Here is a 16,645-nt window from a genome sequence, read left to right on the forward strand (position 1 = left end):
TGCATCTCTCAACTGTCTCGCTAAGAACAGATACATTTATCTCTTCATTAGGCTATTGTGATGCCTCCATGGCCCAAAGAATTAACTGTTGTGCTGCAGCAAGGATGTGGGCTAACTGCTATGATTCTCCTTAAATCCCCTGCTCTGTGTAAAGGATTTCTGTATTGATTTAGAGGCATTTCTATAGACCAGGATTTGGGAAGGAGCTTAAGCATGAGGTGTCCAGATTTACTGTTTTAACTCTTAGACTGTGGAAAATCTCATGATGTCCCATGGTATGCAGTGCACAAGAACCCTCCTAGAAAGGACCTGACCTTTGCTTGATTAGGAGTCCTGGGCTTCTGCCAAGAAATCTGGTGAATTGAGCACTACAAAGGTTACCTCGGGCCAAAAATGGGTTGCTGCCGCTGATGTGGTGAGGGGGCAGGATAAGCCTCGTTGCTCTGGCCTTATCAACCACCTTCACATTTCTTCTTTCTAAACTTTAGCTGCCTGGGGTTAGAACACCTGTAAATGCCATGCCTGCAGAAAGCACAACTGCAGCATCTGGCAGGTCAAGGAAATCGCCCGAGGGGAGTAATTATGGGAGCAGCATTGTGAATATGCTAGATGGCTTTCCTGAAGCTGAGATCATGCCTTATCTCAAAGCCCATCCACAATTTTCATTTAACTATGAACTCTGTATCAGACTCCACTTATAAACATGCATCTCCCTTTCTTAGACTAGACTTCAATGGCTGCTGCTGTGGCCCTTCCCCACATTTATGTTGACTGTCCCAGGGGAGAGGGTGAACGTATGTTTCCAGACCACAGCACAAGGGCTTGTGTGACTCGTGCAGCCATGTTGGCAGCTTTCTTTTTAATGTGTGCGCATAATACAAGCACGAGAACCCCAGAGGAGTCAGCTAAATGGGGCCAGTGCCTGTCCTACCCCTGATGACCACAAAAATCCTTTCCCTAGTGGGGACCTGGTCACAATACTTAACCAAAGTTTGGCATGTGGCCTGCATGCTCTGGAAGTCACCAAACTGTCTCTTGCTGGAGCACAAGAGGAAGCAAGTCTCTAAGCAAGGAAGTTTCCAGTAAAAAAGCTTGTTTCTCCTCTCTGAGGGTCCATGTTTTGTAGACTATCAGCACAGCTGCTTTGTCCATGTCCCTTACAGTAGTGTAGGTCCTCTGAGAACATATGTTGCCCTTGAGTCCCAGACCATCCAGGATTTTATGTATTATAAATGGCTCCCAAACCTGCACCTTCAAGGAGCAGTTTACAGAGCACCGAGACCTATTCCACTGTGCATACATAAAGCTGCTTAAGCTAGGACAGTTGTTTGGGTGCCGCCTTCTGTGTGTGCACATGCGTGCACGTGTGTGTGTATAAAGATTCTATCAAGGTGTGCGTTCCAAATTGGAAGTTTTAATTTGTAAACCATATATAACCTTGCCTTAGAGCTGCATACATATCATTTACTGATAAAGTCCAGCACGCTGTTTTATAGTCTGCAGAGCCCTGCAGCTCAATGCATTGTATCTGTGTACTTCACTTTCCATTTGTGACTGACTTCAGACTCCGTCTTGCTTGCAGTTAGTACCTTGCCTCATGGGAGTGCTGTGTGCCAAGAGCTGTGCTCAACAAAGAGCACTCTGCTGGGCAAACTCTGAAAGGGATCCCCTGACATCTCAATCTTCAGGGCAGGATATTCATTGTACTGCCTTCCTTCATCCCCTCCAGACTAACAGGATGTCTTTCCGGCTTCCACCCCTTCAAATTATTGTGCACAAACAAGTTGTTATCATGGCAGAACTAGATTATAGAAATACAGCTGCATGCCTAGGGCACACTTCATACTAGCTTCTAAATCCAGGACTTTTCTTGGGGTAAGATACCATTAGGTGGAAGGTTCTTGGAATCTGTCTTTCAGTGATTGGACTATATACTCTCCTGTGTAAGGACAGATGTTGGAGGGAGGACAGCTCAACTTGGAGGACATCCTGGGTTGGATCTGAGTCTGGGTTGTATGCAGTATGAGAAGCTGGGATGATGACCAAGTAGCAATGCTGCTCATCTGGTGCTGGGATGAAAGGAGCTGGATGCTGGGTGGAAAGCTGGTGCTGAGTGCAAAGGAGACCAAATTGTTTGTAGAAAGGAGACTTCATTGTTTGACCTCCTCCATCTTCTGTCATATCACTTTGAGACTTTCTAGAGGGAGAAAATAGGCTATTACCCAGGGTATGTCTCTGGTAAGTAGAGGTGAGCTGTTATAGCTTTGCTCTGTGCAAGCTGCTTTAGTACTTCAAATAAGACCATGCTACAAATTCCGGGAAATGTCTGCCTCTTCTCTCAAGCCACCCTCAAATGGTTTCTGGCATAGGTTTTATGCTGGTTTCCTCCTTAAAGCAAGGGCACAGATGCTGGCTGTTGTCTCCCTCTAACCTGCCTTGAGTGGCACTTGTTTAAATCCTGACCTTGCAATCTAAGAGGCTGGTCCACATCCTCCTAAGATGCGCAAAGTAGTGTTTAAAAACACAAATACTTTTCCCTGACTAGCAGCTTTCATGACTCTCTCTGAGTCTCTCTCTCTCTCTCTCCTTCTTTTAAGAATGAAGATGGCACTGTAAACCGGGACTTCAAGAAGACAAAGACAAAGGAACAAGTCACAGAGGCCTTCAGAGAGTTCATTAAAGGGAACCGTAACATTCTGGTGAGTCATTCATTGCGTCAGGAGGGCATTGCTCAAGTGTCTTCCAGGTGTAAGAATGGGGCTTCTCTCTGCGGACTCGTGCCTCGCTGGTGAACTTCTTTAATGCTGAGGACCACAGACAGATGAAGCCCTCTGCTGCTCTGCTGAGCATGCTTTAAAATAGCACAAAAGAGGGCAAAGAGAAACCACTTCCTGGAGTGGTGGAGCTGCCAGGGTAGGGAGAGGTTAAGGGAGATTGCATGGCTGGCTTTTATAACAACACAAAGAACCTTGTTGCCTATAGCATCTGGTAAGATTAAGTCACAGGACAGGCAAAAGCATAAGCTTGGGTTGGCTACTCTAGGCAAGGGAAAGTCTGCTGCAGAGGTGCTGAAGGCATCACCTCTGGGATGTAAAACTCTCATCTATAGTGGCTGAGGGTAGTGCAGAAAAAGAGGAATGGACATTTTCATGTGGTTTTTAACCATGGCAACTGCCTGCATGGCTGGTGAAGAGTTTTTCTTCCTAAAGAAATTTACAGAGTAGCCTGGGAAGGCATGATCTAACAAGGTGCCCAGGTTCCCTTATCTGTGGTGGACATCTGAGTCTGAATGTGGCAAACCCCTATATCTTGCATTTGCCAAATCTGGCTGCTGAGTTGCTAGATTAGACTAGATATTTAACTGTAAACACTTTATGCTGACTGTCCAAGATCTCGCTGTGTTGAGGGAGGTTTGTTTTAGGTCTTGCTATATAAAGCCTACACACTAATGACTCTAAATGGCATGTCTAAACTTGCACATTTCCTTTGATAGTAGTAAATTGGGATAGATTTGTAATTCAGTAAACAAAGCTGTGCAAATTGCTCCTGTGTACACCAAAGGACATGGAGGTCTTTCAAACCATCCTGACCCCATTCTAGAGTACAGCTAATGAGAACTGAATTTAATCCATCCTGTTGTCAAGGCTTCTTGAATCCATCCTGCCTTATCTTTGCCTTCCCCTGCAGCCCACAAGCTCCCATCATAGTTGGTGAACTGTCCACCCAAATTATACTAAAGCCATGATTCTCAACCAGGGTGCCTTGAGATCCTTTCGAGGGTGTTATGGGGTGCCACACAATGTTAGTACTGTTGGTGTACAAACACAATTCACAAGATTAAACCCAAAACTTCCAGACAGGAATCCGTGCTGTCAAAAGCATTCTGACCTACTGTGGTCTTTCTCAGTTTTTTGCAATAGAAGAATTGCTCTATTTTTCTGTATTCAAAAAATAGGGGTGACTTGAGTCTATCAAGGAGTGTCTCCAGTCTAATAAGGTTGAGAACCACTGGATTAAAGGAAGGGCTGGCAGGCAGCTTGCTTGTCCAGTATTGGGCACATCAGACTGTTTCTAATTTAGCCTTTCTGTTTAGGTCAGGAAAATACATAGGCTTGTTGCTTGCCTGGTAAGGGTTTCTCAGTGAACGTATAGACATTCACAATAATAACAATCCCACATGTACGCTTCACTGAGTCTGTCTAAGGACTTCCTTGAAATTTGCTTAAACTGGCCATAACACTTTTTCTTTGTGTTTCCAGAACAGTTACCTTAATCGGTTGAAGGGGATTCGTGCCACCCTGGAGATGTCACCGTTCTTTAAATGCCATGAGGTAGAACTTGCCTTTCTCTATTGTAACTTTTCCTGGCTTGATCTGTTTCTAACTGTTGTACAGCTTTTAATTTCATTTTAGATCCTGCCCAAGGGAAGTAGCATAGTCAGCATAAAAGCTCCTCTTTTTGAAATCTGCATCCATTCTCAAATCTGTTGCTTTAATTTATTTTTCCAGTCAGTATCTTTATGGAGATCTGATGTAAAACACTCTAATCTTGGTACGTTTGATGAGGTTAAAGATTAGTTTTTAGCTAAAAACTATCAATTTTAATTAGTCCAGAAGTTTGTGTATGGGTTTGGAATGTCGAAGTTTTATGTGACTTCAAAAATATTTTTGGCTATTCTGCTACAGACTAGATGGTATGCCTGTGATAAATTCCTTGTATAAATGCTGTCACTGCTCCCCACCACTGCCAAATTTCCAGGCCCATGGGGACCCTGTACACTGGATGGCATGTCCTGTGCTGGCATAGCATATGGGGTTGTGCCATGGCCAGATCCAATGTTGGGTCAGGTCACTGTGCACAGTGGACACAGCCCTGTGGGCCTAGCTTCCCTGTACTCATCTGGCCCTGGGGGCTTGAAGCGTGAGTACCACTAAGTTAGTTGAACACAGCTTTGGAGATCTTTAAAAAAAAAAAAAAAAAAAGTGCTGGCAGACTATATCAAAACAGCATTTGTAGTGCTTACTGGGTAGATGTGTTGAGTCATTTTCCATTGAAATAATTTCCTGACAAAACAGTTTTGGTAAAACTGAAATTTTCCACAGGAAAAATCAGTTTCAATATAAAAGTCTAAATGGAATATCTCCTTTTGGGTCAAAGTCACCTGAATCGTACTACTTCCGTTTTTGAACTGAACCTCTTTGCATGTACAAAAACTGGGATCTGTACTGTATTGGTAAGTCCAGTTGTTTTAAAATGTCTGATTTGTATGTGCAAACACAGCTGGCAGGTATGCACTTAAGGTTTTGCTCATGCAAAAACCCTATATGAAGTATTGCAGGTGCACCTCTAGGTAATGTGTTTGAAAGTGTGGCCCTAAAACTGGTGCTATAAGGAAGGGCAGGCATGTGTCTAAGGAAAAGCTGGAGCATAAATAACTTGGTGTCTTCTTTCTGCAGGTGATTGGGAGCTCCCTGCTCTTCATTCATGATAAAAAAGAACAGGCCAAAGTCTGGATGATCGACTTTGGGAAAACCACACCACTGCCAGAGGGACAAGTCCTCCAGCACAACGTGCCCTGGGTAGAAGGGAACAGAGAGGATGGCTACCTCTGGGGACTGGACAACCTCATTCAGATCCTGACAGAATTGTCACAAAGTGAGGACCTGCATTAAAGCCATATGTCCAACTCCACCACTACCCAGAATCTTGCCCCTCAAACTGACTCTTCCGAACTGCACTACAAGACACTTTCCAAACCCCTCCAATTTTAAAGCTATAATCTCCCTATTTAAGGTGGTTTTTTTTAGTTGTGTAAATATGTAGGTCACCCGCCAGAACAAAAGCTGAACTTGAAGTCTTGGCTTTGTGCAGTAGACAGAAGCAAATCGTGTCACACCCTTTCAGTACTGGAGGTTAACGACTCTGGTTGGTCTGGCTAGGCAAATGTACGCTCTTTCTGTAGCATCTCTAGTTCTTATTCCATCTGTTTTTAACAAAAATTTATTTAGTGAAAGGTTAGGCAGTTGATACATTCTCCAGCTGAAGGAAGATGATGTCTTAAGTGCTGAACTCTGTGGCTCATGAGATTATGTGTATGTTTTAATGCCTTTCCAGGTATCAGACAGCTCAGTCAAGTGAAGGGTGGCTAGTAGTTGTTTATCTGTAATGATCAGCTGCCCTCCAGTGGCAGGTGTTGGTAACACACTATCTTCAAGGTAGCCAAGGCTAAGGCAGTTGCAGACTGCCATTTCAGGTGTTCAGGGGTTATGGAATAAAGAACAAACGTAGAGGTCGTGGAGCAGGAAAAGGCAGGATCAGCCAAGTGGGAGCAATTTAGTTATTTACTAATATCCTTAAATCTAGGAACCTAGCTGTGTAGAGTCTGTGGGAGTAACTAGTAATAGCAGAACTAAGCTTTTCTCTATACTTGAGAAATCCTATTATCTGCTTGGGATCATGGGATCATTTGAGTGGCCACTTGGATTTCAAGGTTACTTCTTATCTGTGGCCAAGTCGGGGTGTGTGTGTGTGTGTGTGTGTGTGTGTGTGTGTGTGTGTGTATTAGTCCATGCTGACCTACCTGTGCTGGATGATGAGTTTCCCTCTAATTGCTGAGGTAGGGCCACAATGTTAGGTGCAGAAGTTTTACCACCAGCCTCAACTTCCAATTGAAAATGCCTTTGGATGGTTTAGCGGTATAGCAGTGTGATGCCACATGAAGGTCTGAGGCATTAGCTCAGAGCTCCTGAGTTGGCACTGGTGAGGACTGTTATAGAACCAGTAGTCTGGGGCCAGACAAGAGGAGAAGGATTTCTACGTAGCCAATGATCTCTTTTTTTTTCATTTTAGGAGCAGCTTCTAGCACTCCTCAGCAGGGGCAGCTGGCCCACCCTGGGCCTGAAGGGCCAAGACAGCAGTGAGGGAGAGTGAAAGTGGTGGTAGGAAACCACAGAGACACTTAAAGCCTTCAATGCTGATTGCTCTTTCTGACTAGCACTCAAGCGGGCTCTCCTCCATGGCATGAAAGGTTAACATTGCCAGGATGCCCCTTTCTTCTCCTCCCCACCCTGATGCCCCCTAACATCTGGTTCAGTCAAAATGTGATGTGTAGACTGTCTCCATGATTTACTTTATTGCAGACTTCTTGTTACAAACCTTTTAAAATTTACCAAGTGCCAGGCAGCAGAGCTGTATGTTCCTGTAGGTCAAACCCTGCCTGTGTCTTCAAAAGAGAATTGCATTGTCAGGTCTTGAGGGGGCTTTTCAGTACACACACAAGCGATCTTTGAGGTGGTGTGGGTGTGACCTAATACCTGTAGGCTAATACCAGGAAGAAAGAGGGCAGTCAATCAGCTCTCAAGATGATCACATCAGTCTGATATGGTAAAATGTAAGGATGTTAAGGCATTCCTTTCGTGCCACAGTTCACTAAATCTGGTGGCGGTCTTCAGCTTTTTTTACAGTTTGCTCTGTCTGAACTGGATAGCATACATGGCCTCTGCTTCAAGTCTTGTGAAAACAACCAGCCCTCTATTGAGGGTGGAGGCTATTTTTTAACTTCCTGGAACATTTGAACTAAGCAGACTGCTTGCATTGGAGCCGGTTTGCTAAAGGTCAAGTATTGGCAGAATGGCAGGGAGGGAAGCATTGCTGGTGTGTTCTGATCATCAGAGGGAGCTTGGAGGTCTCTGGGATTTAGGACCGAAGGATGGCATTGAGTTTAGGTTATGAGCAGTCCTGAAGGTTGTTGTCCACGAGTAAGAGCAGCTTCCGACAGAAGCTCTGAATCCCTCACTCGCCTGACTCCAAAAGGTCATTGCCTCATCTCTTTCTCCAGTGGCAGCGCTAGAGACTGTCTGCCATAGTCAAATGGGTGCAGCTTCCTATGTCAGGGAGGTTCTCTCACTGCAACGATAATGCAGGAGCGATTTAGCCATCAATTGTTCTGCAGTCGAACACAAGCGTCTTTCATGAAGATTAAAATCTCCTAAGACTTTCTTGGTTCATATCTCACCAGGCACATGTCTGTAGTTCTTTTGATACAGTTGTAAATGGTTGCACTGTTTAGCTTTGCCCAGTCTTCCTAGGCTGCTTAGAATAGCCCATATGGAAGTGCCTTACAGACTTGCCTCTGTTCCATTAGTGTCATGGAAAAGTTTTTTTTTTTTAAGTTATATTTATTTTAATTCCTTTTTTAATTGCACAAAACACTAAGACTTAATGCATGGAAACTTTTTTTTAATGTATTTTTAGTTTTAAAAACATCCTTTTCCAGCTTTGGGGAAAAGACCCGAGCGGCAGCATAGATCTGTGCCAGTTTATAGCTGTATTTTTAGCTTTTGAGTTGCTCCTATATGTGTATTATTATTTTTTTAAGTCTGTTTATAAACCTTGCTTTGCAGCTTCGAAAGAAGCAGATTGTTTCCCTGGATGTCTTATGCCTTTCTGGAGGCTGGAACTGTAGCTGTGAGATATTCTTCCTCCTCCTCCTCCCCCCCCCCAACTCTCACCTCTTCTTCGGTCATTGGGTGATATAGGGAAAATCTGAACTGGTCTGAAACACCAACGCACAGTGCCTGTAAAAGTCCTGTACCATTCAAAATAAAGGCATATGAAAACTGTCTCCGCAGCAAGTATTTGTTCCTGGTCAGCCTGCCTGGGAGTAACTTGGGAGAATGGAACCTATCTTTTTCTCCAAGCCCTGACTTGTGGAGAGCCTGATTTTTGTCTTGGTTACACACGTGAAAACCAGGGGTACAGTGCTGTTAGCAAGAGTACAACTGGACCCTAAGTTTGGGGAGGGGATGGCAGGAGAAATGAAAGACAAACCTGCTGGGGACTTGGCTCTGAGGCTGTTGGGTAGGAGGAGCACTTTCACTCCACCTCAGCTGGGAAAACACACATGGCCAGCACATCATCTGGGTTTTAACCCAGGAGTCCTTCTCTTAACATGTTTCTTCATTGTGGATGAGAAGAAACAATTAGGGCAGCTATCCTTTGCAGACCACAAAGTCACATTTGTCTCTTCTCCCCTTGTTCCTTGGCACATACAATCCCCACCTAAAAACAGACAGTCAGTACTGAAGCTGAGCTGAACACCCAGTCTCCTGAATCTAAATCCATCATGATACCCTTAGACCACAATGGCCTCAGGCAGGCCTTAGCTTTTCTTTCCCCATGTACATTACAGCAATTACAATACTCATTGTCTTGACCCACTGGAAACAGATGTTGGGGCAGTGTGAGAAAAGGCTTGCTGATTCTCAGTGGAAGGAGAGTCTGGGTGGAGCCTCAGTCCAACTGCTGCCCCAAAGAAGCTTCATCAGAAAGCTAGTGCATGATCTCAAGATCATAAAAACTTCTTTGCTAAAAAAGAACTTGGAAGCCCATGTAATGGCACTATCAGCTGGCCCTGCCATAACAATATTTAACTGTGGATTAAGAAAATTGGCAGTATTTTGGTATTACAGACTCGGGGTCTCAATTTTATCACAAATCTGGTCATGCTTGATGTTTACCTGTAGCTTCAGCCCCTAGGGATACGTGAGACTCTTGATTTTCCTTAAAATAAAGCAGGTTTCTGTTCTTTGCAGTGGCTGGGGAAAAACTCCAATATAACCAATATGCACCATAAAGGTTTGGGCCAGAAGCGCAGAATTAAACAAAACACAACCACAGCCCTTCACTTAAATCTGATATGTAAAAACTCCTGGTACCCAAGTAAATGTCATGCTTTTGGGGGCTGATGGGAGGCCAGGACTTCTTTCATATGGCTTCAGATATCAACTTCCAAATCTATGAGCTACAGCCTGGTATTATCACTCAATATACAGATTCTAGCTACCCTCTCTGGGCATTTGTAAAGATAGCAGCTTTTGATTAAGTGCTGTGTTGTTTGTTTGATGGACACTGAATTCACAAAGGGGCTGTCCAAGATGTTCACCTTTTGAAGTGTTGTGAAGTGTCCATATTCAAATCTCAGTGTTCAGCTTGACCCACACTTCTGTTTCAAGAGTGTGCCCAGATGACGTGCTGGCCATGTGTGTTTTCTCAACTGATGTGGAGTGAAAGTGCTCCTCCTTCCCAGCAGGCTAATTTGGTGTTGGTATAAAAAGCTGTAGGAATAGGTCTGACCGTTCCCAGCAGTTGGCCCACTGTTGCTGCCCATAGGTTTGGTTCAGCATCCTTAATCTCTTCCAGGAGCTTATGGGCTTCATGTACAAACAGTTTACAACTTTTAAGCCTCTTAAGCCTCCATCTGTTCAGTTTTTCATTTAACAGTTGATGAAGCAAGTGATTTTCATCATCTCTTGCCTCGATTGCTAGTAATGATGTTAGGGTCTGTCTTCTTATATCACTTGTTCTAATGCCTGAGAGTACAGGGAGTACATCTGTGCGTGTGTAGGCTGTGCAGCCTGTTGTGAACTCAGCACACTGGTAAGTACAGTGTCGAGCTTTTTAGTGTGACAACTTCTGGACCATACAGGAGCACAATATTCTGCTGGGATGCATATAATTGCAAGTGCAGTGATTCTGAGCACTTTGAAGTTGGCACCCCATGTTGTGCTGGCTAAACATACAGCAGCTACCTGTGCACAAACTTTACTGCTGACCTGAATGTGGTGTTTATAGGTGAGGCAGCAGTCTAATGTGACTCCTAGGTAGGTTGGGGCAATCTCATGAGGAAGGATGTGGTTGCCTACTCTGATATTCAGCATGCTCATGGCTCAGTGATTGTCCAGGTGGAAGAGTGAAGATACTGATTTATTGATGCTCAACTTTAAGTACTGCCTGTGGAGGCGATGACTGATGCTTGATTCCTTGGGGGTGGTAATACTTATATTTGGGCAGGGATTTGGGAGTGCAATGTGCACACCCCAAATGGATGCCAATCCTGCCATCAGAATTAGCAGCACTGCACAGAGAGCAGCAACCTTCCCAGTTTGACATCTGCCTACATCTGCTGCCTCCTCAAGAATAGCTCAGCTCTAAGATATTTTTAAACCTCTGACCAGCCTGAATGACTCAAACTCTTTTCCAATAGTCCAGAACTGGCTGGGGAAATGCCTGCAAATTGATGAGGTCACTTCACATCTAGACCAAATTAACAGGAGAATCCTAGTCTCTCCTAGGCACCATGTGGGAAGCTGAAGCAAGCGGTAGTTAGACAGCACTCTGGCTTTTGGACTGTACTAAGGTTGGTAACCAGGCACTTGGCTCTGTGATGTGGGTGGAGAAGATAGTTAATTATCTTGCAATATGTAAGATCTGTTAAATGGTGAGGGGGCTGGGCAACATAACTGAGAGGTAGTATCTTGCCCTCACAGAAATGCAGGACTTCACTGTAGTGTTTGAATCAAATCTCAGACATCTGCCTAACCTTGGAGGGCCCCAACTACCTTGGTCAATTCATTATATTTGGCATGGAAATTGAAGCTAACAAGGTGTTGTTTAGCTTGTTGCTTGTAGTTACCCGGGGAGGAACCAGCCTCTTTGCTCTCACTGACTTCCAAGTGCAGTTCCCTAGGGGGTGCGGTATAATCATGGCTAATAAAGCATTATAGGAAACAGGTACCAGAAACCTTAGTTAAAGGGCAAGCTACAGGACCTCTTAATTATTTCATTAATGCCTTGCTTAGATCACATATTGCCAGGTACTTGCATTAGTCTGGACCTTGATCTCACACCCTTGCTGTGCCCCAAAGTGATGGCACCAGGCAACCAGCTGAGACTCCTTTTCCCAGCTGGAGAGACAGTTCTTTGATGAGACCAGAGTAGAGAGGAGACCTAGAACATGGCATAACATCTAAGAGCTTTTCTGCAACATGGTTAACACTTTTTCTTCCCCCAGCTCTGATCCTCGACCCTGTTCCTGGGCAAGAAAGCGGAGAGGAAGGGTTGGGCTAAGGAGGAGGGTGGAGGCTGAGCATATTTGGTGGAGGCCGCATCCAACATCCCTAACAATCAAGGAAGAAAAACAGCCTTAGCGCTAGGGGGCTTGTTAGATTATTTAAACAGTCAGGGCTTCAAAGCACAGGATGGGCCATCAGGAAATCAGTGTTCTGGTTCTGACTGGCACATTGTGAGAAAAAAATATAGTGCAGAGACTGTTGTGTATCAAACACCTAAACCTTATTGGTCAGCTGTTCTGGCACCTTTGGCACAACAGTGCAAGGGTCTCATAGGCTTCACAAAGCAGTAGTGTGGGCATGCAACCTTGTGGGTACTCGCATATGCAGCTAGCTCTTTGATAACACTGCAGTTAGACTCCTTGGTAAAACCTTGCCTCTGCTGAAAGCAAAGGATGTTTGGGCAGCATCCTCAAAGGGGCCAAGTTGCCACCCAGTGCCTATATGCTGACCCATGTGGCAAATAGGGGGAAAAAAGCTCAAAAAAGCAATTCAACGGGGTGTAACAAGGTGCAGGGTTTGATCTGAGGAGAGCTACAAGTTATATGGTTAGGGTAAATGATAGCCAGTGAGAACCAACTCCCCACAAGGATTTGAATGGGGCAGATGCATGGGCATGGGTAAGATATATTCACTAGCTCAGGGATGTAAAATCAGCTGGAAGGATGTATTCCCTCCTTTTTAGGTGTCTGTGGGCCATACCCCAGCTCTTATCTTGGCAGCTCTAGTAGCACTGTGGGCAGAAGATCCATCAGCGACATTGTGTATGTGAGCGCGCACGCATGCGGACACGTGCATGTGTCTGCCTAAATGACTGCAAGAGGCAGGATTAATGCTGCCACCACAGGAAGCCCCCTCACCACATCTGGAGCTGGCACTCTGCCTGAGGTAATGGGGTTTGCTGCTGGGGCTGTCTGCACCCTGGCAGGGTTTCCCACAGCAAAACCCCATGCCTGGTGAGAGGCAGGGCACATACTACCCCAGTAGCACTGCAGGCAAAGCCCTACCCCTGTGGCTAGAGCTGAGACTGGGGCTGTGATGAGTCCCATGGTGGTGGCCAATGCCCCCGTGGAAGCTGATGGACGTACGGCTCTAAGAGCACCATGGGCAGCCCCAGTAGCACCACAGAGAGAATTTCTGGCACTTCAGCCAGAGTCCCTGTTCTGGCTTTGGTGGCCTGGTTTCCTGCAGGGGCAGTCAGTGCCCCAGTGAGAACTGGTGGGCATACAGCTCCAAGAGCACCATGGGCAGAAGCTGTGCCACTCTTGCTGGGCTTTTGGCCATGGTGTCTGGGCTTCCCTCAGCAGCAGTCAGCGCCCCAACAAGAGCTGGGGCATGGGCAGCTCCAGCATCATGGTGGTGGTCAGAAGTTCTGGCTCTGGCCACAGTGGCCAAATTTTCAGAGGTGGCAGCCAGCAGCCCTGCTCTTGCTTGACCGCATCCTCACATTGTTGGCCCATGTTAATTTTGGAATCAGTAATGACTCCAAGATCTCTTTCTGCCACTGTGCTTTCGAGAAGGGAATTTCCCAGCCTGTAGGTATGCTGAGGCAGAGGTCAGGGTCTCCCTGAATGTGTGTAGCGCATGGATTCTTCCCCTGGGACTCATGAGCCATGGTTCTCAAAGAGCTTTATGAAGCTGTGGAAGCACCTAAGCCCTGCTCTACAGGTGAGGAAGCAGGGCACTCCCTTTCCTCCAAGGTGCAGGGGGGCCTGGAGCAAGCTAGTGCCCATTCCTTATCAGGGGTCCTCTAAGGAAACAGGTGTTCAAGGAAATCAGCAGACAAGTAGAGAAGTGGGTGGGGTGGACAAGGCAACTACTTGATGAAAACCAGGTGACCTGAAGCAGGGAATGTCAGGGAACACAGAGGAAGAAGTTGCTAGGTTGAAGAATCCTGTCTGAATTGCAAGGACCCCCTGAAGGGGGACATGGGCCTGCTGAGCCAAGAAAAAGAGGTGTCTGAACTCATGGTCCAAGGGAGTGTGCAGGGTGCCCAGGTATGGTTGGGGTGGGAGAGCCTGTTTGAGTCCTGCTATAATCTCAAGCAGGGGGCTATGGAGCCCCTTCACCAGTGGAAGGTGTGGGGGGGACTAGTGCAGGAGAATCTTGGGATCCCAGAGAAGTCGTGGGCTTGGCAGTGTGTCGCTGCCTCAGAGGGGGCTGGAGGACGTACGAGGCTTGAAATGCTAGAGCAAGAGTGACTTGGAAGCAGTAGGACAGGAAGGCAGGTTTGGGCTGGAACGGCCAAAGGAAACCAAGTTCTATCAGGGCTAAATAACCTGGGGGCAGGAGGCAGCACTTTAAACCCTCCTGGCTGGGAGTACTACTGAAAGAGAAATGTAAGTTAAAATCATGCTCTTCTGTGGGTGTACTTGGTAGCTGTGTTGGTCTGAGACAAGAAGACATAGATTTTGGAGCCAAGAGTTCTAGTTTTTTGTAAGTCTTCTGTGCTTTTCTGTGGCACTTGAGTAGGAGGTGTCAGTCCACTTACCCCATCCATAACCATGTCCCTGCCACCCCTGCTCCCTACTGGTGTTTGACTCAGTATCATGGGCAACTGGTGCCGTCTTAGTCAAGGGGGGCATGTGCCCCCCCCAGCGACTGGGGGAGGAGGGTCCCCCCACGAAAAATCACAAGATGGCCGATCACTGCAAATGATTGCTGCAGCCGCTTCTGGAAGTGGCTGCGGCTGCTTCTAGGACTACACCGGCGCTCCACTCCCCGGCCAGCGCTTGCAGGTGGACACCGGTGCTCCTGCCCCCCCCCCCCCCCACCTATCGCCTAAGCAGCGAGCACGACCAGTCAGGGGGTGCACTGGCACTCTCAGGGGGTGCACACGCACTCCCGTGCACCCCCTACACGTCACCACTGCCCAGGATGCATTCCCCACACTCAGCAAAGACTCTTGTGCCAGCAGCCATACCTCCCAGATGCCTGCTGTTGCACACTCAAGCCAAGAGATGGCAATGCTCCATTGGTGTTAACTTACACGAGCAATCTCTGGCAAAGCTCCTGAAATGTTCACCCCTCCTCTAGGGCTTCAGAGGGAAGGAGCCTTGAGAGCACCTGGCTCAGACAAAACATTTCTAGACTATATGAAGTGGCAGCCTTTTAAGGGATGTGTGTCTAATGCAAGCACCCAGATGCTGAGAAGTGGCAGACTACCCTTGCTACAGCACAAAGGCAGTATATTCCAGTTGCAGTATATTGCCCAGCAAATCCCCTTTCTTCTCCCTCCTTCCTTCCTTCTCTCTATTGCCTATTTAGTCTACTTCTCCTTCCCCACTATTATTTTCCATGTTCCCTTCCATCTGTCCCCACTCCCCATCCCTCCACTGCATCACTTTTGAGAACATCGTGTAATGATGCTGAAGGCTCTGAGAAGCCAAGAGCTCAGCAAATCATAAGACTAAATTGCCCTCATGCCACAGATGTGCTTCTCTAGCAAAGTTTACACACATTAGTCAGTCTTGAATGCCACAACAGGAAACATCATGTCACAAGCCTCATATGACTATGAGGAATGGCCCCATTTTTTCTAATGCTGAACAAGACCCAAGAGAGCAGTGTTACCCCCACACAGTGTTTCCCCAAGGTCTCCCACACTTGCTGTCAGCTCCACAATGGCACCTCTGCCTAGAACCAAACCAAGCCCCTCCCCTGCTTGGCTTCCCTCTTAGTGCCACGACCGACACACATATCCTAACCAAAGTGCTGTTCTTCAGGAGAAGACTCTGTCTTGACAAACCATATCTGGAGAAGACAATAGGTACGGCAAGGGTAACAGATGAACAGTAAGGGCCCCAGAACTGAGGCTTGCTGCCTGGGATGTTAGACTGAACTTTGTCTTGCTACAACAGCCCCCTAAGGTGCATGGGTTTTTTCTCTCCTATTTTTATTTACTCCTCTTACTTGACTCCACACTCTGTCTCACCCTGAAACCAGAAGTCCAGGGCATCTCCCTCCTTCATTTGCTGAAGTGCTGTTTGTGCAAGTGGTAGCCCTTTTGACCTATCTTTTAAAGCTAGTTCAAGGTGAGGCATCTTAAGCAAACTAATCCTCTGAGCTGCAATTGGGTATTACTCCTGGATGAGGCCTGTCCCTCTCCTGAGTTGCTAGAATAGCATGTGAGGGTCTTTTTTTGCTTGGTTGTGGGCCATATTAGCAGCTTCTGGGAAGCCTGTTGGCTACAGCAGATGGGCAGGGTGCTGAATTGTTCAGTGCTGTGTGACATTACATATTCAGTGTTGTTGGCCCTTGCAATCTTACTGCAAATCTTGCTATAGTTAATGTGTGTTCTAAAGCTCCAGGTCCTGGTGTCATGCGGATGCATAAAACTCAGCTTTCCTTCTATACATTTTTTGTCTCTCCCAGCTCTAAAGAAACGTAGGAAATGGGAAGTGGAGAGGGGGGCCTAAAGACTTAAAGCCACAAGGCAAACGGATTCCCAAATTAATTAACAGTAAATTAAAGCCCAAGTTCCTGCTTTTTGGAACCCTAGCTCCTGACTTTCGAATGCTTGGTTTTGGAAACACTAGATGATGAGGCCTGTAGTGTCCCCAAAACCACAGCTTAGGATAAAATTAAAGCTGCCACATTTGTGTTGTAGTGAGTAGGCTGCTTTTGGCTTGTGAGCTGCACTTTGGCACCACCTGTAACAGAGAAATATGAGCCATCCCAGGGGCTACATGGGCTGCCTGTGCAGTACTCTTGTCTCACAATAGCTCAGGGAGCAG

General features: G+C 46.4%; 1 protein-coding gene across 2 annotated transcripts in view; it reads left to right on the forward strand.

Annotated features, from left to right (window-relative positions):
• ITPKB (inositol-trisphosphate 3-kinase B) overlaps window positions 1-8,621 on the forward strand; it is a 96,573-nt gene extending 87,952 nt beyond the window's left edge. For both annotated transcript variants that reach the window (XM_006272616.4, XM_019483105.2), the window contains 4 exons: window positions 2,598-2,699; window positions 4,260-4,331; window positions 5,457-5,655; window positions 6,850-8,621. In XM_006272616.4, coding sequence (XP_006272678.1) covers window positions 2,598-2,699; window positions 4,260-4,331; window positions 5,457-5,655; window positions 6,850-6,920 — 444 coding nt within the window. In that variant the 3' untranslated portion in view covers window positions 6,921-8,621. The remainder of the gene's footprint in view (window positions 1-2,597; window positions 2,700-4,259; window positions 4,332-5,456; window positions 5,656-6,849) is intronic.
• Window positions 8,622-16,645: the final 8,024 nt, after the last annotated feature.

This window comes from Alligator mississippiensis, chromosome 1 (assembly GCF_030867095.1).
Source record: "Alligator mississippiensis isolate rAllMis1 chromosome 1, rAllMis1, whole genome shotgun sequence".
Taxonomy (NCBI): domain Eukaryota; kingdom Metazoa; phylum Chordata; order Crocodylia; family Alligatoridae; genus Alligator; species Alligator mississippiensis.